This window comes from Zootoca vivipara, chromosome Z (genome assembly GCF_963506605.1).
Source record: "Zootoca vivipara chromosome Z, rZooViv1.1, whole genome shotgun sequence".
NCBI classification, from domain to species: Eukaryota; Metazoa; Chordata; class Lepidosauria; order Squamata; family Lacertidae; genus Zootoca; species Zootoca vivipara.
The window spans coordinates 13,041,758-13,068,891 of NC_083294.1; the positions used below are offsets into that span (position 1 = coordinate 13,041,758).

General features: G+C 41.3%; 1 protein-coding gene across 1 annotated transcript in view; it reads right to left on the minus strand.

Annotated features, from left to right (window-relative positions):
- MED27 (mediator complex subunit 27) overlaps positions 1 to 6,885 on the minus strand; it is a 178,874-nt gene extending 171,989 nt beyond the window's left edge. The window contains exons 1-2 of the mRNA XM_035112590.2: positions 6,643 to 6,885; positions 4,281 to 4,425 (exon numbers count right to left, since the gene is read on the minus strand). Coding sequence (XP_034968481.1) covers positions 4,281 to 4,425; positions 6,643 to 6,848 — 351 coding nt within the window. The 5' untranslated portion in view covers positions 6,849 to 6,885. The remainder of the gene's footprint in view (positions 1 to 4,280; positions 4,426 to 6,642) is intronic.
- Between the last annotated feature and the right edge of the window lie 20,249 nt (positions 6,886 to 27,134).

Consider the following 27,134-nt stretch of genomic DNA (forward strand, 5'->3'; position numbering starts at 1 on the left):
GTATTGGCTTGCAATGACTGGAACCAGCTCTCCAAGGTACCGAGCAGGAATCTTTCCCAGCCCTACTGGGAGATGCTACAGATTGGACTGCCCCTGTGCAAGCAAACTAGGTGCTGTAGTACTGAGCTATGCCCCTTCCCCACTGGATTCAATAGGTTTTACTTTCAAGTTTAGCGTAAATACCTCAATGACAACTGCTCCCCATATGAAGCAACAGGGACCCAGCAATCATCCTCTGAGGTCCTTCTTCATGTGCCTCCTCCATGAGAAGTGCAGAGACTGGCAACAAGAGAAGGTGCCTTTTCTGGGGTGGCTCCCCATTTGTAGAATGCTCTTCCCAGGGAGGCTCACCTTGCGCCTTCATTACATATCTTTAGGTGAAAACATTTCACTATAATCAAGCCTCTGATTAACCTTCTATGGTCTTTTTAAAATGTTTGTGGGAAAGGGGGGGGAGTTATTGGTTTGCTTATGTTTTATTATGTACTTTGTGTTCTCATTTTGCTTTTTTAAATATTGTGAACCACCCTGTGAACTTCAGATTATGATTATAATAAATAATCATAATCAGACTACTTATATATCACAAGCTCAGCAAGGAAGGCCCTTCTAATAATTTGGTTTCATCTGCAGTTCTCTATCTGTTTACTTGACAGTAAAGTAAGTCACACTGAATTTAACAGCACAGCCCTTATTCTTTTTTAGCCTGTTTTTATTAAGTTTTTTGTTAGAAACATAGATAAACAAACATTAATGAAGAATGAAGCCACAAGTATGTTGCACACATTTTTTGTGAAGAGAAAATCACACCAATTCACACCTACAGTACATAGCTACATTTCAAATGTACGATAGTTGTCCAAAAATATATTAAAGGTTTGTCCAAAAGTTTGTTTATGAGGAGGCATTATTACTCTCCTCTGATGAGCTAAAAACATTAACAATGGATTCCAGTCCCCAAGGAATGCGTATTCTGACTTCAGCCCCCTAACTGTCCCATTCTGTTGCCTCATTTCTCAACCACCACTACACATCAAACCTTTGATCATCAACTTTGCAATGGGAGGGTGCATTGGTCCAATGATGTGTATGTAATATCCAAGCACACAGCAACCAACAAAAATCCAATCCAATCTTTAATGGGACATATTTTTGAGCAGATGAGTGTACAGGACTCTATTAATAGGGAGTAAATTCATGAGTTGAAAAATGCTGAAATATCCACATTCTTTTACTCCACCCCCCTTTTTTTACTCCTGCCCTTAAGTCCACATTTTATCCTAGCTCAGCGATGTGTTTTATGTGTACAATTGTTAACGCATGAGCAATATGGGCAGAGAAGGAAAGGGAGCTGTCCTGGGCTCTCAGCTCATCAAATATACAACACACCAGCCACAAAGGGGTCAAAAATTAAAAATTAAATGCAGAGAGGCAAAAAGTACTTCCATGCATCACAGCAACTAAACGCTCTCCCCTTCCAAATGACAGCAAAGAGTCAGACCAAAACCCACTCCATTGACTCCATATGCTCTTATTTAAAAACAGCTGCTGAGAGTGGGCAAAACCAATCCAACTAAATCAGTTTTGCATACATGCAAGAGTAAAACGTTGTCTCATGTTACAGCATCATAAAACAACCAGGAAGAGAAAGAGATGGCGAGAGAAATTATTCTGAAGGAGCAAAGTGTTACAGGTGACAAGCCCTCTTGTTAGAACAGACAATTGAAGCGTCAGCCAGCTGATGTAAACAATGGAAGTGAGAACAGATTACTAAATTCAAAACAAAGTGGTGATTAAAGGGCAATGCTGAGTGAGTATTTAAGGAAATTATAGACCACTAAATTAAGATAAAACTATACTTCCACGTGCAGATGCAGAGGTGAGAGAGGACCTTGAGGTTTAGAGGCATTCCTGAAGAGGCAGAGGAGGTTATCAATGAAAGAATCATTAAGGAGTTAGCCAAATGGTTAGAGGTTCAAGAAGACAAAATAATCAAAGGCACAGAAAAAATATTCAGAGTAAAATCAAATGTTGCTAAAGCAAAGAAATGGCCTGGAGACTGTTTGATATCTTTCAACTCAAGTCAAATTAGAGATAAAATTTTGCAAACCAGTAATAAAAGAAGACTCAGAATTGTGGAGAAAGACATTATTATCCTAAAGGAGATTCCTTCATGCCTGTTGAGAAAGAAAGACAACAATACATTTCTGGCTGAAGTATTGAAGGCATACTCCATTGTTTATAGGTGGGAGTTTCTGGAGGGAATCTTCTTATTCTTTAAAGGGAAAAGGCAGAGGTGTGTGACAGCGGACAAAGCAGACAAATTTTGGAAGAAATACTGGAGAGAGTTAGGAAGGTGAAAGCAGCCAGTGGGAGGAGATGGGAATGTTAAACCAACAACAGAAACAGAGGAGGACTAGATACTTACGGCCTGATTAGCTCACAAACTGTAATTGTGTTAATATACTAAACTGTTATTAAACTATGAATTTAAAGATTATTACCAGGAATGTGAATGAACTAAATGACAAAGTTAAAAGGAACAAAGTAGAACATACCGTATATTAAGCAAAAATTAGACAAAATATGTCTACAGGAAACACACGTTATACGAAAACGTAGGAGGGTGTTGATAAAGAAAAAGCTGGGATTAGATCTTATCTCGTCAGCAGGGTGGATTTGATTTAAATCAAACTGATTTAAATCACGATTTAAATCACTAGTCAGTAAGGCTTGATTTAAATCATAGTTTTCTACATAAAGACTAATTCTTGATGGTATAACTTTAATATGCAAGTAGATGAAGATTTTTAGAATATCAACTTTTCATATTAGTTTTTTATCCCCAGTTTAATAGGTTAATCATTCATATTTGGACAACTTTACTGTTGTACTTAGGAAGGAGAAAAATAATCATTACCTTAATAATAACAATTTAAATAGATTTATTCAACTGAAACAGTAACATTACAGCATATGTTATTTGCTTAAACAAACATCCATGTTTGTTAACTAATTTGGCTAAACAAAAACTATATATATATATATATATATATATATATATATATATTAAGAAACTTAGACTGTCAGCCCAGCCTACACATGAAAAACTTAAATACTGTCCACTCCAAACAATCAGAAAAATATTGTTTCTATTCTATTCACTGAACTTCTTGAAACTTAGCACTGAAGGGGTTGTTTCTGTATTCATAGGTTTGCAGAACAATAGGATTAAGGTCTTTTACTTGTAAACCAAGAAGTCAAATGGAATATTAAAAGATTTAAGCATAGAAATTTTGAATTTGGAAATAAGCCAGGCAAATTGCTAGCATGGCAACTCAAAAAAGGGCAGAGTGAGAGGATTATAAATAAATTGAAAATGGGAGAGAAAACAATAGACTCGAATAATATATGTAAGAACTTTGTAAAGTATTTTACAGAATTATATCAGAAGGGAAAACAAAACCAGGAATATATTGATGAATTTCTAAAACAAAATCATCCGCCGAAAATAACAAGCAAGAAAACCCAACACCTCAAGGCACCAATTACAGCTATGGAAATTCAACAAGCAATAGTAAAGGTAATGGGACCCCTGACAGTTGTTCAGTCGCAGACGAATCTGGGGTTGTGGCGCTCATCTCGCTTTTCTGGCTGAGGGAGACAAACGGCGGCTCCCTCGGCCTATAGAGCGAGATGAGCGCCGCAACCCCAGAGTCGGACACGACTGGACCTGATGGTCAGGGGCCCCTTTACTTTTAGAGTTACTCTAGAGTAGCCACGACGACCCTCTGACACAATCCTAAAAGTTTAAAACTCTGTTGAACTCGTTAGAACAAGCAAAGTTTTGTATTATACAAATCAATCATGCATTTTATTTAAACATGTACACTGTTTAAAACATGATGGCTATGAATGTCACTAGAGAGAGAACTCCAATCAATTATTAGAAGATGTCAAGGACTGAAAAAGCACCTCCTTATGCTTTTGGATAAGCTTTTTAAACAATTATGAGTAGAAAAGGAGCACACAAATTTGTTGAGGATGGAGGATACAATTTTGCTTAACTCATCCCCATCATCAGCTTGATAGCAGCCTCTTAAAACAAGGACAGGGTATAAATATAGCTCCCATAATATAATTTCTCTTGATGCTTCTCTCTGCATCAAAGGAAGAGGCAGCTGAGATAGCAAAGCTGCAATAGCCAAAAATATCAAACCCCTCTATATAACATAACTTTGACTAGCAATTAACATTAATGCACTTCTTTTATTTCTTACCTTATTTGACCATTTATAAGCCTGAAGCAGCTGACTGTAGAGGGGTGTTTTGTCCTGAACAGGATCTAAACTCAACAATCCACTATTGTGGAGAGGATGGTTCTCTGATGGCTTGCCTACAAGATTACTTAGACGTTCCAGTTCACTAAAATAAAATGAAAAGCCATTAAATTATGGTATTTAACACAGCATATTTTGTTAACTCTTATGTGGTTTTACCATATTTTATTACACAGTAGTAGCACAAGCAGGGCAGCTTCATTCACCAGGCTTCTCAACATCGCACATCACTGCTGAGTACCAAGAGTAAGAGAAGCAAGGAGAAGGCACTGGGGAGCTCATTGTAGATGCAGTGTTGGGAGCATCAGATATGTTTGTTTATAATTATATTTTGGGAATGATTCATGTTCTTATGTAGCTGCATTGTTTTATACTTTCTGGATGTCCCATGCTCATATTATAAAGTAGTTGTGTTTTGTGTTCTAAATCAAGCACTTCTAGGAATTGTTCCTTTTTGTTTTCCATTGTATTTCTCATTAATAAAAAATTTGGTGTGGAACAAGCAATTTTTTGTTATGAAAGTTTGTCCCAGAGGAAAAAAGTTTGAGAATCATTGTCATAAGGCACCACCAGTAAAAAGAAACAAACCGGGAAATAATAGGTGCTGGGAAAGACTCTGAGCCAGAGACCCTGGAGAACCACTCTTCTGCAACTGAACAGGTCCCTTGACCAGGTCACACGCCCTCACCCAAGCCAACTCAAAACTGTCAGATTAACAGGAAACGAATAGATTTTTCGAGTGGAGGTTGCCTTGCTAGACGAATTTGTTTTGTGAAAAAATCGTCTAGCAAATCATGGTTTCCCATAGGAAATTCAATTAATGCGTTCCTATGGGCAAAAAAAATAATTCAATGCATTCCTATGGGATTCGCTAGACTAATTTTTCGCAAAACGAATTGACTCACAGAACGAATTAAATTCATCTTGCGAGGCACCACTGTATAGTATCCCCAAATGAGTGTTTGGACCCTGCGTCTAAAAAGTTTGAAGACTTTCAGTACAGACAGGGGAGCAAGGTAAATGCATTCTCCAAGCTCTCTTTATACTTCATACCCTCAGTGTTTTCGCCTGGTTGGAATGTATTGTGGAAAGAAGAAAAGGACATCAATAAAAATTTATTTACAAAAAAAATGAAATGTGTTCTTGAACTAAATTGATGCCTCCTGCTTGTGTGGATGGAGGATAGAGAGAGGGTTTGAGAAAGTAGCCTACTATGCAAAAGTAGCATTTATACCTGTTGCTCCACCCACTTTTGCCTCTAGCCACCCACCCACCAAGGACATGTGGCTGCCTAGCAGGGAATGTGGCATTTCATTACACTTCTGGTTAGCATCCTCTTTCTTTCCCATTAACCTATCTTTTTCAGTTTTTGCCCCTGGGTCTGCTGGTCATTCCCCAGCACCTGACACTCACAACAACACCCCAACCTCTTAACACAACACATCCAACAATTAACAACCATCCTCCCTTCTAGCTTGCCCCAAACCATGTAGCATTCAGAAGGTAGACTGCCTCTGGACCTAGAGGTTTCACTGTTTTGCTGTGCAGAGCATGGCACCTCCAGTTAACAACAGCATTGCTGTGTCTTGTCCAAACAGCACGGAATTCGGAAGAGAGATGGTCCCAGAACCTGTATGGTTCCAGAACACTGTGCAGCTGTGGCAAGCATGGCATCTCCCAACAACAAACCTTGCCCAAGACCACAAAGCTTTCAGAAGGTATACTATCCCTGCTGTGGAAGTTCCACTGCATAGGTGTGGAGAGCATGGCATCTCCAAATATCAACCACTACCCTTTGTGGCTTGCCTCAAACCAAGTTGTATTCATAAGAAAGTATTGTCTCTGCACATGGAGGTTCCACTGCAAAACTGTAGACGGCATGGCATCTCCAATTAATAACAGCAGCTACTCTCCCTTGTGGCTTGCTATGAACGAAGCAGCATTAAGAAGGTAGACTCTACCTGCCCGTGGTCATTTCCACGGCATAACTCTTCAACGAACGGCAGCAGCAACCCTCCCTTTAAGGCTTGCCCAAACCCACATAGCCTTCATAAAACTGGACTGTTCCTGAACGTGGAAGTTCCATTGTTCAGTTGTCACAGCGAACTGGCATTTCATTGCACTATCAAATTCCATATCTAATTGGGGGGTCGCCTTGTCTCAAGCATTTCTAGCCTTGTGGGCACCATCTCCTCATCCCAGAAATGGGAGAAAGGGAGGGGAGTTAAGGGAGGGGGGAGTGTCGCCCAGGGCAACCTCCTCCTCGGCGGGGTTTTTTTTTTCTCTTTTCCTTCCTCCTCACCCCAAGTCTCGGCTGACGGAGTGGAGGCTCTCTTGGAAGCTGGAGACGAAGCTCTTCTCACGGCCCTCCAAAGCCTCCTTGTTGCGCCTGCCGTCCTTGAGGCAATCGAAGACGCGCGTGACGCTGGAGCGCAACGCCTGGATAGCCGCAATAGCCTGGGCGAAAGCCTCCAGGTTGACGCCGGCGCTCAACACCCCATCCGCCATCTTTGGCCAGCAACCTCCTTTCGGAAAGCCGGAGGGCGAGGATAAGCTGAGAGGAGCACGCCGCCGCAAAGCAGCCTGGGAGATGTAGTGCACGGAACTTGGGCAACAGAGACTGAGGGAAGCTGCGGCCGCAAAGCAGCCTGGGAGACGTCCCCTCCTACCCCCCCAAGAAAAGGCGCGGAGAATGAATTCTAAAGGGAGAAAAGACGCTTCAGCCGCAAAACAGGATGGGAGATGTAGTCCGCGGGACAGAGGGAAGTTTTTCAGGAGATGGAGAGGCGTGTGATTAAAAGTTGGGAGAAGGCAGCTAACACCGGCTTGTGTTTAATTCTTAATTGTTTGACTAACACACTTTACACAATATATATATATATATATATATATATATATATATATATATATATATGTGTGTGTGTGTGTGTGTGTGTGTGTGTGTGTGTGTGTTTTGTTTAAGAGAGGAGTCTTTTCTGAGGAAAACAAGAAGCCACACAAGACAACCTAGCTTTCTTAACATTTTCCCCTTCTTATTGATTCATTTAGTAATCTGAAATTATATTTGCTTCATTTATTTTACTTAGTCATTCGATTGCTCCAATTAAAAACTACAATACTTTTATTTCCTAGAATACATATCTAAGTGAGGGATGAGAAAGGAAGGCAAATAGTCATGGGGAAATCATAGGAAAAGAAAGAAAAACAAGATTATTCAGTCATTTACCAGAAGGAACTGTATAGCTTTGTCAACAGGTTTACCACACCTATCAGCCAATCACCCATTCCCACCACCCTTCTGAGTAATACCCCTCCCCACCCTCTGACTATACATAAGGGTCTGGTGACTTCTGTTTCAGTGTATCTGAAGAAGTGTGCATGCACACGAAAGCTCATACAAATGACAAACTTAGTTGGTCTCTAAGGTGCTACTGGAAGGATTTTTTTAAAAAAATGTTTTGTTTTGACTACGTCAAACCAACACGGCTACCTACCTGTAACTCAAATAAATCATTCAGTTAAGTCCAAGCTTGGATCACCCAAATCAGCACTACTATAAATTTGCCCCAATTTGTTTTGCACCCAACCTCCAAAATAAATTTCCCTTCAGTTTATTGATCCCCCTCCCAATTCATTATCAGTCACCACATCATTCCTCCAACCCCATCCCAGAAATTAAAGATGAACAGCATGCACTTTGGATGATGGAAAGAGAATACTGTCTTGCACAGCCATTGAAATATTCTGCTGTCCAAAGGAGTACAGGAATAGGGAATCTGGTCCTCCAGACGCTCTTTGACTCCTGCTCCCATTGTCCTTGATGGCAAGAGTTGATGGGAGTTGGAGTCCAACATGTGGAGGACAGCAGTTTCCCCCTGTAGCATAGGGTGAGAGGCAATCAGCTGCCCCTACTTATTCTACCATTGTTATAGAAAAAAATGTGATTGGTGTTTACAGCTTAGCTCTCCATCAAGGGATTCAGTGTCTGGGAAAATTGAGTGGAGGCAGGATCCAGTGAAAGCAAAGAAGATCTTTATTTTTCTGCTGCAACAGAGTTTACACACACACACACACACACAGAGAGAGAGAGAGAGAGAGAGAGAGAGAGAGAGAGAGATCCCTTTCAAGGACCCGGAGCAAAAGTGTGCAAGAATTTTTGAAGACTTTAACAATTGTCCAGCCCCTTAGCCAAAGACCATCCAAAATGCATTATACATACATCACAGAAAGAGGTGATCTACAACAGAAATTTGATAGTGTGGCTTGTCTCTTGTCTGACAAGATACCTGATAATGGTCACCTGATTGCATTACCAGGTTAGTTTGAGCCAGTCTTTTGAGATGGTAAATACTTTAGTTCTTGAATCCAAGTCACAGGCACACCCTATTCATATATAAAATATGCCCTTAAGATAGGATTTGTAGGATTTGTAAGTGAAAAGAACTACTAGGAAATATTTCTCCAAGGTGTTTCTTTCTGCAGAGGAAACATAGAGTCTTTAGGAGAGCCAAGATGGCTTCAGGATTGCTCACCTGTACTTTTTCAGACATGTGGTTTATAGACATGTGTGTTTACCTTGTGAACTTATGCACATTTATTTTATTTTTGAGACATTGGAAATATTTTAACACCATATTTTTTATGAGCTCTGTGCAAGTCACTGGCCCCGCTCCATTGGTGGGTTTACAGCACAATCCTACTCAGGACTTCCTCAATACATCCCTTTGAGCAAATAGGAGTTCAGGTAATGATTGTTCACTCCCACCACCATACATTATAATAATTTTTACAGCCCTCTCAGTCAGCCATAACATACACAGCCTCACATTCTCAACAAGAGAATGAGAAGATGTGAGTGCGCCAGCAATTTTTCCTCATGTTTTTCCACTTAGAAATTCTGCAGAAACACAAAGCTATCCTTAGGATGTGCTAATTTTGTCCACATAACTTCTTTGCACTGTATTTATTTTTAGACCATTTTCCTGGAGAATGGCTTTATTCCCTTTTCTTCTATGCTCTACATAATACTTAAAACATTGTGTGGGAATAAAGTGCTGACACTCATCGTCTGTTTTACATAATGCCCTGGGGAACCAGGCTGTCTTTACTCCATCTGTTGTCTTGTGATGTAAGGCTTCCCACATTTAGAATTCATAGATACTCAGGGTTTGTCTATGTGTTGTAACTTTGTCTATGTGTTGTCTAAGGTCCATTGTGGAGCTTGCACTGGTTTAAACAGCACCAGACCTGCAGGTTCTGTACTGATAAACTTGGTGAGTTGGTAGAGACACTGCTGGTTGCTTTCTTTGGAGAGTTCAACATGAAAAACTTTGCAGAATGGCAGACATTTGCACCTCATGATAAACCATGGTTTATGCAAGAGCTGCAATGCACACTTCCCTCTCCTGCATGTGCTGGGAGGAGGACTTTAACCTTTTTTTTCTACATAACCATTGTTGCCCATTTTGTACAAACCAGAGATCATGGTTTAAAATAGTGGTTCTCAAAGGGTGTGGCGCACCATGATGGTGTGGCAGGACAGGAGGGGATGGCAAGTGAGCGAAGATTCAAGGACATTTAAACATTTCAGTGTGGAATAAAAAGGTAAAGGGACCCCTGACCGTTAGGTCCAGTCATGACTGGGGTTGCGGCGCTCATCTCGCTTTACTGGCTAAGGGAGCCGGTGTACAGCTACCGGGTCATGTGGCCAGCATGACTAAGCCGCTTCTGGTTAACCAGAGCAGCGCACGGAAACACCATTTACCTTCCCGCCTGAGTGGTACCTATTTACCTACTTGCACTTTGACGTGCTTTTGAACTGCTAGGTTGGCAGGAGCAGGGACCAAGCAATGGGAGCTCACCCTGTCACGGGGATTTGAACCACCAACCTTCTGATCGGCAAGTCCTAGGCTCTGTGGTTTAACCCACAGCGCCACCCGCGTCCCTAGAATAGTATGGTATTTTTAAAAAATGTTTGGAGAATATAAATAGATATCTTTTCAAAATGAGAGCAAGAGCATCAAGTAATGCTGAGGACAATCCTAGTTGAAATCCAGAATCAAAGTTTTTAAAGTGACAAGTATGAAAGATCAGAAAAGAGAAAGGGGGGGGGATAGTGAGGTTTCTTGCCTTGAGTGAAGCCTCTAGAGGGGCGCCATAGAGGTTCCCAGCTATGTGTGTATGCACAAACTGGATCTTTGACCCTGGTGAAATAAAGCCCAGTTCTGCCCCTGCTTCTTTGTATTGATGAGGAGATGAGAGTTTGTCTCAAATTAGACCTAATATATGGTAAATGAGATTACCCAGCAAAAGCAAACTCACACATCTCATTGAGTATGTATACATTCTTAAGGTTACTCCCGAAGGAGTCTCAAAGCGGCTAACAATCTCCTTTCCCCTCCTCCCCCACAACAGACACCCTGTGAGGTGGGTGGGACTGAGAGACTTCACAGAAGTGTGACTAGCCCAAGGTCACCCAGCAGCTGCATGTGGAGGAGCGGAGACGCGAACCCGGCTCCCCAGATTACGAGTCTACCACTCTTAACCACTACACCACACTGGCTCTCACTTTTAACTGGCTCTCACTTTTAGAGGGAGAACACTTTTAATGGAGGAAGTTGTGGCCCAGAGTTTAAAATACTCCAAAACCCAACTCAAAATAGAGCTTCTGTTTTGTGAAGCAAAAAGTTGGGGCAGAGCTTGGAAGCGTCATAGCTGGAAATGATACTGGAACAAGGCACTCTTTTAAGGAGAGCTCATGATGGTATGGTCCATGGGGTCACAGAGAGTCGGACACGACTAAACGACTAAACAAACAACATGATGGTATGACAGAAGCATTGGTACAGATTGAATGTTGATTTTGATCAGAAGGGAGGCACTGCAATTATTAATTTCTAATCTAGTTGGCAACTTTCTGCCCCCCCCCCAATCCCCCTGGCTTCTCCATCTTTGAAATCTGCATAATACATCGGATTCAGCATGCTAGGAAAAACCTGCTCTTGTTGAATTTATGCTGCATCTGCCACTGTTAAAAGCACGGGGATCTTTCTAGGCAAGAGACTGGTATCCAAAATGCTAATGAAACATGGTGAGACAGTGGCTGGTGCCGCATACCCTCTTCAGGGCTCCAAATTGGGATGTTAGCTCTACTGGGCTCATTATAAGTTGAATATCTCTTGAACATTATTGCAGAGCCATTCAGTATTTGCTGACTCTCTAAATCTGTTTCGCATCTGCCAAGACCTATGTCACAATAGTCTAAGCTCATACATATTTTCAGGACACCACTTAACATGTGTAACTGCTTAACTTAACCTTTTTGTATTCAAGGCACAGGGAGCTCCTGCAGTGAGCTGAACCTGTATTTCCACTGCAAGGCCCATAATTTCCCCTCACGCACTAGCACTGATTTGTCGTATATTCTGGCAGTCTGAAAATTCTGGAGCAGCCTTCAGGTAAATTTAATAAATAAAAGGTATTTTCTTATGTTAAGTATAAAATCGAACAACGCAGTTAGAATAGCTCCCCTCCCCCTTTTAAAAATGTGTGTTATTCATTCAATTAATTTATGTTATGATACCTCCAGAATGTTAGTATTTAGTCACAGTGGCAAATGATAACAATACCTTCTGGGATCGTCAAAGCTGTCAAAAGAGCATTTAAACTTTGTACTATCTGTTTTAGAGAAGAAGGCTAACACATTTAAGTGCTTGTGAAGTTGCTATAAGAAAATCATTTTTAAAAACTAACAGCAACCTTAAAGTGATATTTGGTATTTTCAGCAAAGGGGAGAAAATGAAAATTCCCTTTTGATTCCTTGGATGTATTAAGCAGTCTTATGTTTCTTTGCTACTGTAACACAGTCTGCTGCATCCAGGAATAAGAAACTTTATTATTTATATAGCACCATTTCCTTAAAGAATTGTATGGCTGAAGTGCCTCTATTGCTTCTTCCAATTCAGCATAATTTCATATCAGTTTGCCAGCAACAGTCATTTATGAAAGCATTGCACTGGCTGCTAGTGAGCTAGCAAGCCCACTTTAATATGCTGATTTTAATGCATAAAACTCTAAATGACTTAGTACAGTGATGATGAACCTATGACACGCGTGTCAGACGTGACACGCAGAGCCCTCACTGCTGGCACATGCCCCATTGGCCCATGTTGTTGTTCTTTTCCCCCCATTTGTTCTCCCGCTCCTCCTACAGCTTGCCTCCGCTAGAGCTTGTCTCCACTGTTAAAACCCAGATCCTTTTGTTGTTGTTGTTGCTGGTAGCCAGAGATTGGTTTTTTAACCCTTTCTGTGCTGTTTTTCTGGCACTTTGGCAGACTATGATTGGGTGTAACAGCGTTCGTTTTTTAACCCATTCTATGCTGGGTTTTTTGGCACTTTGGCAGACTATGTCGGTGCTGCGTGTTAGTTCCAGGGAAGGTATTATTCATCATTTATTTCTGTTCTCTTCCCCCCCCCAAAATGCGCAGCAGCTTTGGGGCATCCCCCCCAAAAAACCTCCAAAACTTTGATCAGCAGCTCCCCCCAAAAGCTCAACAACTCTGGGCACTTTGTGATAAATAAGGGGTTTTTGGTTTGGTTAAATAATTAGTTTTTGGTTTATTAAATACAGTTATATATTACAATTATACATTTTTGTTATTTAAACTATAAATATCGCAAAATTATGGTTTTTTTCTCGAAGTGACACACCACCCGAGTTATGCTCAGTTTTTTGGTGAATTTTGACACACCAAGCTCAAAAGGTTGCCCATCACTGAATTAGTAGAACCCAGGTATTTGAAGAAGTCCCTTCCCCAATACTGAGTCCTATTGGAGAGAGTTCTATGGTCAATTGGAAGGGACACTGCTTGGGGTTCCACCAGCCAATGTTGCTGGTAGCACCTCATTTGTGAAACGTCCTCTTGAGTACCATTCAGCTGACCTCCACATTAACTCCGGCTTAAGTTAAAAACATATTTATTTATCCTGTGGGTTCTTAAGTTGATGCTGACTCTGGAGAAGATGATGCTGGTTATGTACTACTGCTGATTTGTGTTTAGTATTTTTGTTTATCCCCTTGTATATTTTTATATCTTATTCTGTTGTAGAGTCTATATTGTGAGTCACCCGGTACTTAGAGGAAGGGCTGGGCAGAAAAACTACATAATAAAGAATTAATAAGAATGGGGATACATAAATATATATATCATATAGGCCTAGGTGGGTTTTTTTCAAGGAAAATCTACACCTGTTGACATTCCATCTTCTATATCACTATAAAAGATGCAAGAGCCCTTTTCCACGGGTGTCAAGAGGATGGAGAGAGATGGGTAGGTTGTTAAGTAAATGGAAAATCCACTTGGGGGAGTGCTTGAAAAATAGCAGGAGAGGGATAGCCATAGTAGAGCATGTGTGCTGTTAAATAGCAGTTAATGTGTACTTTTGGGAAGGGACCCAGGTGGCGCTGTGGTTAAACCACTGAGCCTAGGGCTCGCTGATCAGAAGGTCGGCGGTTCGAATCCCTGTGACGGGGTGAGCTCCCGTTGCTTGGTCCCAGCTCCTGCCAACCTAGCAGTTCGAAAGCACGTCAAAATGCAAGTAGATAAATAGGAACCGCTTCAGCGGGAAGGTAAACGGCGTTTCCATGTGCTGCCCTGGTTTGCCAGAAGCAGCTTTGTCATGCTGGCCACATGACCTGGAAGCTATACGCCGGCTCCCTCGGCCAATAATGCGAGATGAGCGCGCAACCCCAGAGTCGGTCACGACTGGACCTAATGGTCAGGGGTCCCTTTACCTTTACCTTTTGGGAAGCTACTGTTTGCATTGGAAGAGCATCCCTCATAAGCAATTTCAAAAGAAAGGGTGCAAACCTGATAATCATTACCCCTGCTTCCCCGTCACTATTTGCTATTTGCATTTTTTTAAGTGCAGGTTAAGACACAGTTAATGGCCGCATCTTACTTGGCCCTCAATGTATGCTTTCTGTGAGCATTTATTCTTGCTCTTTCACACATTGTGTTTAAAAATGTGAAAGCTACTCAGATGTAGAGAGGGGGGGGGTAAATAAATGACACAAATATTTACAAATACCAGTAAGTGAATTTGATGGTGTTTGGATTAAGAGGCCCATATTTCAACACTATGAATCTGAACCCCATCATCCTTTTTTAGGTCATGTTTAAGTTAATGTAGGAAATACCATAACTTCTGCAGCTGGGCTTGCTCAACATCATAATAAAAGACTTCATTCTGCATTGCTGTCAGCCTAGCACCTTAACACTCATACAGTACTAAATTACATGAAAAATGTGTAAGTTAAAAATACAAAGGGAAGAGAGAGGAAAAAACATTTCCAAGAAATACCGGTACTTGTTTTGTTTTTTTTATGTACGTAACACTCTGTCCCCAAATATTTGTCCATTTTTTTATCAGCAGAAATAATTGGCTGCTGGCTCTATTTCATATCCATTTTGAAAAGCAATATGATCAGCTGCACTATGAGTTCTTTTTTAAAAAATAATTCTTAAGACTTTGGGATCAAGTGAAGAATCTGGTGTAGATCCAAATGAGAGGAATATATTGTTATTTTAGAGTCTGAATAATTGCTTGAAAACTGAGTTGTGAAGACATTTGAAGAAGAGAGAGATAGAGAGAAACCAAATTCACAGATGGTTTGGATATAAATCCAAACTGCAGTCAGTCCACTCAACATCTTTTTTTAATGTTTCTGCTTTTCTCTCTCTCCCTTCAGCCCAAATGTTGTTGCCTGCTCCAAGACATATGTGCTTCTTTCTTTAAACTGAACTGAGCCTCTGAATCATGTTCTTTCTCTGCATTCACATAGCAATTGATTTGAAAATCTGCGCCAATGCATTTTATTTTTAAAATATATAAAAATACGTATTTGCATTTTGTAAAATTTAGGGAGGGTGTTATCTCACTCTCTTTTCTGCATATTTTCAAAAGCAGCTGTCACACAAGTAGGTTAGATTCAGCTGTAGAAAGAAAGATAGAGCAAGAGCAAAACATTAACAGCAACGTACATGGAGGGAAGGCAGTGGTGGCTGGTGCACCTGAGACTGGTGGGGTAGAAGGCAGGAAGACCTATAGTAGGTGGAGCCAGAGCCAGTGATAGGCAGTGCCACTCCATGCACTCATTGTAAGTAGGTAAGCAGGCAGGCCATTGGAATCTGGCTGACAACTGACTGAGGCTGGTGGGACAGTGCCTGTTTTCTATAGATCAGCCTCCACTGAGATCAGATCTGCCAGTGGCTGTTAGCCATGACAGCTATGCCCCCATGATCAGAGGCAGCGTACCTCAAAACACCTGATGCTGGGGACAAAAGAAAGAGGAGGGTTCTTGCCTTCCTGCCTTCCTGGTAGCCTTCTGGGAAGCATGTGGATAGCCGTTTTAAAAAAGGAACAGTGAACCATGTGGCTAAAAGTTTGTTTAATTGTTTTCCTACATTTTGATCCCGTTGATGTTGCCAGTTGTTTTAAGAAATAGCCCATGCATATTATTTTACATCAATCAGTTGAGCACTTGACAGTGGCCAAGTCCTTTGTTTTCAGGAAAAGGCATAGCTTGCAAGTTGGTAAAAAGTGTTGGGAAACACACTCCTTGCCAAATATCCAGAGGATGCCATGGAGGATTGCAGAACGCTCCTCCCAAGACCAGCATTGATACAGCTTACCTAAAGAGGGCCGGGGCACGGTCACTGGTGACTGGTATCTATTGGGCCTGGTGGGGTGGAAGGCAGGGAGAATACGGTAACAGCAGATTGAGCTATAGCCAGGCAGAGGTAGAGTCAATGAAAGACAGAGAGAAGTAGTTTTGACCCGATCCTTCTCCCTGCTGAGTTCTACAAGGGCAATCCTGAGTCTTAAGGAGAAGGGGGGAGATGGCAGACAGTGCCACCCTCTGGACTCATTGCTTTGAAAAGTGCAAATTTGACAGACTCACCTTTAAATGCAAATTGAATCACATTTCTTCCCTATCCCCAGTTAGGAGAGAGATGATGATAAGGTAACCTCAAGCTTTCCCTTCCTCTCTTCTCCCATTCATTTGCTTCTGGGGAGCTTAGTCCCTCACTGAACCTTCATCTATGTGGATCAGTGAAGAGCTGGCTGTGGCTCTCCACCCAATTCTGTCCACCTTGGGAGAAGACATGATAAAGTATTGAAAGCAGTGGCGTGCAGTGAAACTTTTCATAGGGGAACAGTTAGGGCCAGATGCTCCAACTTGTGAGGGGGGGGGCATTGAGATGTCCTGCCATTGCGTGCGTGGACATCATGCTTCCCTCCCTAAGCCAGGCAGAAGCTTCCCAGACTTTAGGAAGGAGGCTCCAGGCCTCTGATAGGAAGCTGGAGCCTTGCTGTGGCGCTGCCTCCTTCCCAAAGCCAGGTGAGTGGGCTTTGGGAAAGTGGCGGGAGAGCTCTTTGACCCCTTTGGAGCATCGCACCTTCCTCCCTAAGCTAGGCAGAAGCTTCCTGGGCTTTGGGAAGGAGGCACTAAGCTTTAATACTTGAATACTCTAATTTTCCTAGTCCACTGACCACACACTACTGGTAGGAAGTTTATTATGTCCTTCTCCCCCACGCCATCTCCCTACTTTATAGAAACAAACAAAAAGTTGTGTTGCTTCAACGTAGCTTAGGCTAGGCCACAAACCACTTATGGTCCCAGCTGGCTAACTGGATAGCAGTGCTGTCAAACAGAAATGGGAAACATGTCGACCTCCAGATGTTGTTCTCCAACTCCCATAATTCCTACCAGCATGGCCAGTGGTCAAGGATGATGGCAATTGCAGTCCAACAATGTTTGGAGAGCCATATGTTCCTCACCCCTGTGTCTTGCAGTTAATAAAAGGGGTCCTGACAATTGGGACGTGTTGGGTGTTACTCTGACTAGTTAGGAATTCTTGGAAAATGTCAAAAACTATTTCACAAGCTGAGACTGCCTATCTTTGGCATTTTTGTCCCATTCAGGAAGATGCATTGACCCCAGAGGGAAAGTAAGAACCAAGTTTTTGTTTACTTCACTGTCGCTGTATCACAGACACCTCTCAGCTGGAATAGCTGTGATGCTGATGATACACCTGAAAAGCAGAATTTGGACTGCACTCTATACTCCCTTTAATTGGTTGAAATATATATGTAGTAGTTTTAACCATAGAGAAAAAGAATGTTGGCATCTGATCACCTTGAACTTGGATTCTTAGAGCTAATTCCCCTCTTCAGTATGGAATGATTAAAGAAATAGAAAGGCTGCATCCATCTTCCATGGGTGGTGGTGGGGAGTGGGGAATTATTTTTTTACTATCTAGAGATTATTTAGCATTTGATATTGATGTCTCGTCTGTCGAAAGATTTAAGGATCACGATGTAGTGTATTCAAGTAGCAAGCATTTTTCATTGTCCTGTTAGTGACAGTAGAATTCGCAGCCAGTTGTAGCAATTTATCTTTTCTCATATCGATTGTGTGTCTAGCCTACACTGTTTGCAGAAATTCAGCTACTACAAAACTGGAACCAGTAGGTAGTGTATTAAAAAAGGAATGGGGATGGCGCTAACGTCTTTGTATTCTAATACACCACAGCTCATTAGCATGCCCAAAATTTCACAGCTGAAAATACCAGTGTTCATCTTGTGCTCTCACAGATAAACTGGTCCCAAATTGTTAAGGACTATATATTATATAGTATACTAATAGTCATCATGAACTTAGCCTGGCGGCAAACCAGCAACCGGTGCAGATTTCTCAGTACAGATGTTATATGCTGACAAGGTCTCACTTCTGCCAGCATTCAAACCAAAGCATGATTCTGCACTAACTGCAGCTTCCAGATCAACTATAAGGGAAGCCCCACATGCAGCCCACCTTGTGACACCCCACCCTCTGGGATCCTTGCCGGTAGGGGCTGGGCTGTCATTTGCTTTGACAAAAGTGTGATTCCCAAACATAGCATTTCATTTTGCTCCTGTTAATCATGATATCATACAACCCTAGGAACAGAGGGGGCTGCCTTGTAGCATGTCAAGCCATTGAACTATTTTTCTAAAGTCTTTCCCAGCCTTATCTGGAGTTGAACATGGAATCTTCTGCATGTAGAGCATGCGCTCTACCACTAAGCTAAGGCCCTCCATGCCAAAAGGTGGACATTGTTGAAGTGTCTAAACTGATCCTGAGACATCCGTGTGCTTCACAGACCACATGGGTAGCAAAACTAGAAGCATGATGGAGAGACTTCTACAGCCTCCCCCACCCCACTCCCTTTTGCACTTCTCCCTAACACCACATTTGACCTGGAGTGTTAAATACTGTTTATCTTAGCATATCAAATGTTGAGCTTAATTTCAGCCTGTAGCTGAATATCTTCTTGGAGCTTGCCCAGAAAACTACTCACCCTCCGCCTCCTCTCTAGCAAGGCACCAAGTAGCAAAGTGTTCATCCAGTCTTGTATAAGTTAAGAGCATTAGCTCATCAGAACACATTTTTACTGGCTACCCCACAGCAAGCTGAAGTGTTCTGTATTTTTCAAAAATGTCTGTTTCCTAAGTAACTCGTGAGCCAGTCACATTACCAACCTTTAAATAATATTTGAGATCATAAAACTAACTAGAAACTGATTTGGCTTTGAAACCCTACTAACTTTATAGTGTTGTCATTTAAGTTTTAATAGAGATTTTTCTTTTTGAATAAAAAGGAAAATACTAAAAATGTGCCATGACTCCTGAATCCAGCAGGGATCCAGACTCAGAACCAGAAGCTGCAGAGGCAACAGATCAGGATCTGGCTCTGGTTCAGGACTGAGCTGACTGCTTGAGATAAAGAGACCATTGCACTTAAGGCTGTTGGGCAGGATCCTTCAGAGGAATACCCCAGATCACCAAGTCCTACAGGGCCAGAACCCAGACTCTTGCAGTCACTTTCTTCCTGAGCCTAAGGAGCCAGACGCCTTTCATTGACATGACTGATCCTGGAGTTCACCAGGAAGGGAGGCTATGGATCAGAGGAGGCAGGCCTGAGGGTTGACCCATGAAGACTCTGCAAGGGGATGGATCCCAGTGGAGGTCATCTGGAGACAGGCTTAAAAAGCTTCAGTCTGCTTCCAGCCTTTGCTGGAGCAAGTTTCCAGTGGTATTTACCCAGAACATGACAAAATGGTACTTGCAACTAAATGTTGTAGTATAATCCTTCTAACAAATTTGCTTCTCTTCAAAACCCTCCCCCAGTCAACTGTTCTGCGAAGCAGGGCATTCCATTCCCCCCCCCCCCCGGGCCTATTTTATATCAGGATAACAATCACAAATATTATTTAAAGAATGGTAATTGTGTGTGCCTTATTAAAGAGTTACTTAGGAAACGGGTGTTTAAAAATACACATTGCTTCACCCTGCTTTGGAGAAACCAGTGAGAATGTGTTCTGATGAGCTAATGTTCTGTTTTTCTTTTCCAGCTGCTGTACTACATTCCTTGGCTACTGAAAAGGTTTAGTCTTCATTGGGCTGTTTTGGGCGAGTGGGCAGGAGAGGTTGCTCCTGAACTTTGCTTGTATATATATATATGTGTGTGTGTGTGTGTGTATGTATATGTATATATATATATATATATATATATATATATATATATATATACACACACACACACACACACTTCTGTAAACACTGTTTCTCAGTAGCTGAACTTAGGTAAGTAGTATTGCTGTTGGTATTTGCCAAGTTCACAATTAGAAGGAGTGCTGGAAATTATTCCTATGGGTGATAACCAGTGCTGGTTCTAGTCAGAATAGACCCATTGACATTACTGGTTATGGCTAACTTAGATTTCTTCATTTCAGTGGGTCAGCTATGAGCAGGACTTGAATATAACCACTAGTTCTCAGGTGTGAAGCAACTCTCCTTAAATAGATTCAAAGGGACAGATGGCATGTTACTGGGGCTTTGTGGATGGCTACAGTCAATATATCCATCCTCCACATGCTGTCAGGTAGTATTTTCTTAAAAGAAATGTGATGTGATGTCATTGTATTCCCCCCCCCCAATCCCTGCAAACAGCAGCCAATGAATGGGAGTGGGAACGGCTTCAATGACATACTGTATGTTTATTTTACCAAATTACTTGGGTGAGGTCTCTCTCTCTCTCTCTCTCTCTCTCTCTCTGTGTGTGTGTGTGTGTGTGTGTGTGCATAAGCTTGTAGTCATTCAACTTGTTATGTAATAAGCTCTTGGACTTGTATCGCTACTGAGTCCCGTACAAACAAGATTGCTGGGTCTTGCTTTATATGATTTAATCCAAAGTGTCCCATGCTCTGCAGTTGCAATTGCTAACAGAAAAAACCCACACACCTTGATTAGTAAGCTAACAACAAACCATTGCTTGCATTTGTGGTTTTTTGCCAGAAAGCAAACCATGATTAGTAAGCTGGGCTGGGTTCAGATGTTCACATGAGTCACACTTTGGCAAGACAAGTCATGGCCTACAAATGGGTGTGAACCAGTCTAGTTGGGAAAATAGTCTGACCTGGGCATAAGGCTTCCTCTTGTCCTGCTGCGTTCACCCAGGGAAAACTGCTCTTTGGCATTCAATCAGAGCTAATGGCAATTCTGGTTTTCTTTGGATTCCCATTTCCTCTGATTTAGCACCAAAGAGCAGGTTTTCCCTGGGAAAGCGGAGCAAGGGGAAAACCACTTGAACATGTGTAGAAAGTGTTGGTCAAGTGGAAAACCGCTTGGACACATGCTTTCTAGACACGGGACAAGCGGAAGTGTGGACAAGCCCTGTCTTTTGTTGAAGATCCAATGATGAACTTCTAGAGGAAACATTTGATCTATATATTATATAAACTTCATTTTCTCCTCACTCCTCTTCACCACCATACCTTTTCACAAATGTCCAATAAAATCTTTTAATTTTCTATGTTACAATATATTTCCAGATCTCAGTATCTAATCAGTATCTAATCTATGCTCAACCCTTTTCTTCTATCTTTTAAAATGCTGAAAATTTTGCTTTCCTTAAATTGAGAGGAAGTAATTTTTCACTCTCATGCCCGCAACTCAGTATTTTCCTTAAATACAGTATTAAACTGCAAGAAATAGGTATTGCCTTTTAAAATAAGAGCAAAATTAAAAAATATATTTAGATATAACCTGCACTGATCAATTCCTACTTATTTTTCTTGGAAGGCTGCCCTAAACAGATGATGAGATCCAAATTTAATAAACTAGCAACTGCTCCCCTTGAAAGATCCAGATTTTATCTATCTCTTGGAAACGGAGCTTCATTTTAATTTGGATGAAAATAAAACCCATAATAATCATACATGAACCTTGCTATACATCACACTTCAAAATTCCATTTTATAATAATGTCCATAACTTTATGTCATCATATATAAATATAAATATATAAAGCGGGGTGGGGGGAGCACCAACTGGACAAGAATCTGAAAATGGCAACAGCTGAAAACAATAAAAGAACAACGGGAGCCTCCCACAGATGGCACTTAAGGAGAGAGTGATCAGATGGTGTGAAATGCACAAACACACACACATAAAGGGGAGGAAATTACAAGAGATTAACAAATTCTCATTCCTTATTTAAAACTGAAAGCCAAGGTTTTACTATAGCAAAGAAAGGGGTGATGCAGCAATAGTGGTAAACTGGGATGCCCTTCGTCAGAATGGCAACTCACACAAAAACTCAACGGATTTTGGGAGGCTGATAAAGCTCAGCGGCTAGAACTGGGAACTGGGCGATATATCGACATATCATCCCAAACCAGTTTGAAGTCCATCTCATGATATTGGTTTCATAATTTTCGGCCTGGCAATATATAATGAATCATAATGTGTGTGTGTGTGTGTGTGTGTGTGTGTGTGTGTGTGTGTGTGTGTGTGTATGCTATGCAAAAATCACAAGGTGGGGGAAATTGTGAAGCCAGCCAATGTTTCTCAATCAATCAGTCAATCAATGCTTCTCTTGATTCCTGCAGCCACTGCTAACTTTGCTGGCTCTGCCCTCCCTTGCCTCCTGCAAGAGGCAGCAAATTACAAGAGCAGGCAGCAGCAAAAATCACAATGCAGGAAAAAATGTGAAGAGACAATATTGCATTAGATAGACAGTCAGTCTGACATGGTATAAGGCAGATTCCTATGTTCCAGGTGGCCTTGAAGAAATCATAGCTTCAGGTCCCCATTTGCAACTTGGAGATAATAAATTATTAGTGTATCCTTGTGAGGATTACTGAAATAATGTTAGTTTCTAAAAAATAGGTCTCAGCTTTCTAAAAAAGAAAAAACCCAAATGAAGCCCAGTTTGGAAACAATTAAAATCAATCTTTAAAACAAACGCTAATAACACTTTGAAACAAACAATAATAGCTCAAATTTAAACAAACGGCAATCCATGCAAACCTTACAAAGTACAGTACAAATAAGTTAGAAACATAAGAAGGCTCATTAGCAATAAGCTTCTGAAATAGGCACTTTGTCAGCAAGTGGTGGAAACATTTATTGCAGGAGTGGCAAACTCCCAAGAGACTGCGATCTATTCACAGAGTTAAAGACTGGAAATGATCTACCCCCCTTTGGGGGTTCAGGTCAAAGTTTTTGAGCTTTTTTTTTAGGTAGTAAAGCCCTGTTATGTGGGGTTCAGGTCAAATTGTTAAACTTCTTTTAGGGAGGAGGGAAGGCCCAAAATGTTGAGCTTTTTTTAAGGGGAGCCAGAGTTGTTCAACTTCTTAGCGGGGAGCCACTGATCTACCAGTGATCTACCACAGACCTCCAGTGATCTACCAGTAGACCACAATCTACCTGTTGGACGTGCCTGATTTATTGTAATGAGGCCAAGCAGGCCTTTCTGTGGAGGGCATTCTAGCACATTGGTGCCACAACAGAATGGTGCCTTTTTTGGCCACTTGTCAAGGTTCAGCGCTAGAAGGGCATAAAGTGGGGGTCCTGAGGACCAGTACAAGCCATTTTTCACATGAGGTAAAGTAGAAATCCTTCACTGCTTGGCACTGTTGCTGCTGCTGCTGCTGGTGGTGGTTTCTGCTCTCTCTTCCCTGTCTCATCCTGAGGAACATGGGGTCCTTCCTCAGAGCATGGCATTCCAGGCAAAGTGACCTTGGTGAGGCCTGCAGCAGCACCAACTTTGTGGTGGCAAATTATACAGGAAAGCACCATGGGGAAGAGAGTGGAAGCCACTTTGACCTTGCATTTCTATGGTCTTCGTATTTATTGTCTCATGCAGCAGCCATGTTCAAGTGGGAAAAGGAAGTGCCAAACTGGGATAGACCAATACCACACCAAACGACCATACCCTCCCACATTTATCCAATGAAAATCAGGACATCCCGTGTAGTGTAGTGGTTAAGAGCGGCAGACTCGTAATCTGGGGAACCGGGTTCGCGTCTCCGCTCCTCCACGTGCAGCTGCTGGGTGACCTTGGGCTGGTTACACTTCTCTGAAGTCTCTCAGCCCCACTCACCTAACAGAGTGTTTGTGGTGGGGGAGGAGGGGAAAGGAGAATGTTAGCTGCTTTGAGACTCCTTCGGGTACTGATAAAGCGGGATATCAAATCCAAAATCCTCCTCCTCCTCCTCCTCCTCCTCCTCCTCCTCCTCCTCTTCTTCTTCTTCTGGGTTGCCCCAGCCACTCTGGGCAGAATTATAATTAAATTAAAAATCTAGATCCCATATACTGCTATGTTGTTCAGAAAAGGTTCAGAAAAAAAAGGCAACCAAAATTACCCAGGGGATTGAACAACTCCCCTATGAGGTAAGGTTACAGCATTTGTGGCTTTTTAGTTTAGAGATAAGGTGAGTAAGAGGTAACATGATAGATGTGTATAAAATTCATGCATGGCATGGAAAAAGGAGAGAGAGAATTTATTCCTCCTCTGAAGACTAGAACCTAGTGGGGCCATCCAATAAAGCTGAATGCTGGACAGATCAGGACAGACTAAAGAAAGTACTTATTCAAATAGTGTATGGAATTGCTCCCACAAGAGGTAGCGATGGTGACCGATGCAGGTGGCTGCAAAGCAGAATAAAACAAATTCATGGAGGATCAGGCTACCAGTAACAATTAGTCATGATGGCTATCCGACTGTCTCCACAGTTGGAGGTAGCTTGCCTTTGAATAACAGTTGCTAGCCAACACAGGAGTGGGGAGTGCTGTTCCTTGCACTCATGTCCTGCTTCCTGATGCAACAGGACTCCTCTGTGTTCTTATATCCCCCTGGTGTTCTTATGCTGTTAACTCATGGGTAGGCATACTAAGGCCTGGGGGCCAGATCCGGCCCAAGTCGCCTTCTAAATCTGGCCTGCGGACAGTCTAGGAATCAGCATGTTTTGACATGAGTAGAATGTGTGCTTTTATTTATAATGCATCTCTGGGTTATTTGTGGGGCATAGAAATTTGTCCATTCTCCCCCCCCCAAAAAAATATAGTCCGGCCCCCCACAAGGTCTGAGGGACAGTGGACAGGACCCCTGCTGAAAACGTTTGCTGGCCCCTGTGTTAACCTAAAGGTGGGGAGACGGGAGAAATAACACCATGAAAGACAACATGTGTAAACATTTATGCACAAGGACATGTCTCAAAATACTCTATTGATTACATAAAAGTAGTTTTACAAAGTGTTTCAGAGACGCTTTGCCTTAGTTTCTCCATCCCAGAGTAACTAGAAAAGTGCAGAGCTTTTGCCTTCACCCTGTACAGGACTACAAAGACTTTCTAAGCCCATTAGCAATCCATTATTTACTGCAAAGCACCAAAAGAGGAACCCGTCTCATTAAACTATGACCTCCCCCCCAAAAGATGCAATTTGGAAGACATGTTTTTTCCTAGCTGCAAGTGACAGCCAATCTTTACTTAACACCATCATTAAAAACAAAATCTGTATTAAGAATAGGTAAATATCTAAACTTGCTAGTTTACAAGGCTAAAGCTATTAAGGCCCTGGCAGTGGAAAAGAGGGTAAAAGATAAGAAACTTGTAGAGTTCTTCAAAGACTGATGCTTAAGATGTGCTCTAATAATGACATCGATTCTTTGCAATCAATATCCCACCCCCATAAGAAGGTTCCACATCATATTATTCCCTGCATTATCCCCACAACAGATTTAATTAGCCATTAACTGTACAGGAGGGAGAGAAGAGGCTGGTGTCCCCTTGCTCTTTGTTGCAAATTTGTTTGTTTGCCACCGCCCCTGCCAAAAATGATTACTACAGAAAACACTACACTACAGAAAACAGAAGTCACTCCAGTATATGATTTGAAATTTTGCACCCTTATTCCATTGCAGCTAACACAAGGTTGCAAAAGTCACAACCTAGAAGTTTGTTCTGTCCATTGAAAACTACCAAAGAACCAGGGAATGTGTGACTGTAAAATGTGTTCTTGCTAATATCTGTTTCTGGTCATTGGGTTGCATAGGAGTGAGGAATATCTAAGCAGCTGGCTCCAATATTTTCAAATGAATCAATGGTTTCAAGAAGATAATAGATTAGGATTTTAAAAAGAAAATTCAAATCAAAATTCAAATATTTTCAAATGAATCAATGGTTTCAAGAAGATAATAGATTAGGATTTGAAAAAGAAAATTCAAAATTAGACAAAATATTATTAGGCTCTAGAAATTAATTTATAACAAATTAATATCAATTATTATTGAAATGGGAAACTGAAGAAGAGCACAATGATTAAATGGGCCCAACATTTTGGAAAACCAATCATGCTTTTTTAAAAAAGGGGAGAATTTGTGGCAAAGAGATAACAAATTTACACCAAATTATGATCTAAAAGAAAATATATTAAAAATGTAGTATAGGTGGCACCTGATGCCAGCAAAATTGGCCAAAATTTATAAAGGAACAAATAATCAATGTTGGAGGTGCCAAAAGGAAATTGGTACGTATATCCATATGTGGTGGCAGTGCGACGATATCAAAGGTTTCTGGGATATGATTTATAAAAAATTAAAGAAGATTCTAAAATATTCCTTAAAAAAAAACCTGGAAATATTCCTATTAGGAATGATGGAAAGCGACATCCAAGCCAAAGACAGGTGTATAGTAAGCTACGCAACAGTAGCAGTCAGACTCATCGTAGCAAAAAATTGGAAAACCCCAAAAATACCAAATAAGAAGATTGGCAGCTAAAAATGATTACATATTACAATTTGGCGACTAAGCCCGATGAAATTAAAGGAATAGGGCAGGAAGGGAAGGGAAAAAATTGGAAATTATTTGTGAATTACATTAAACAACATGTAGAAAAAGCCGATCTCCTGGCAGATATTTAAAGGCTCAAATAATTAAACAAATGAGAAAAAAGAGAAACAAACCTTGAAAGGAGGTATGCAGTTAAATATGGTAACCCACAATTTTTACATAGTACAGTAGTGGCTGAGGAGTAGAAGGGGAGGGGAGGGGGAGGGATAAGTGGGAGGGATAAGTGAAAAAAATTATACCGGGGATTTAAGTGTATTGAAATAATCACAAATGTCATTTTATTAATTTTATTTATGTTTTATTTCTGTAATCTGTAAAAAATCAATAAAGATTTGTTTTTTTAAAAAAAGGAGTTAGGAATATCTGACACACATGCCAGTATTAGCCTGAGAGGGTCCAGTTTATATAATATATAATAATAATTTATTATTTATACCCCGCCCATCTGGCTGGGTTTCCCCAGCCACTCTGGGCGGCTTCCAACCGAATATTAAAAACAGTACAGCATCAAACATTAAAAACTTCCCTAAACAGGGCCGCTTTCAGTTGTAAA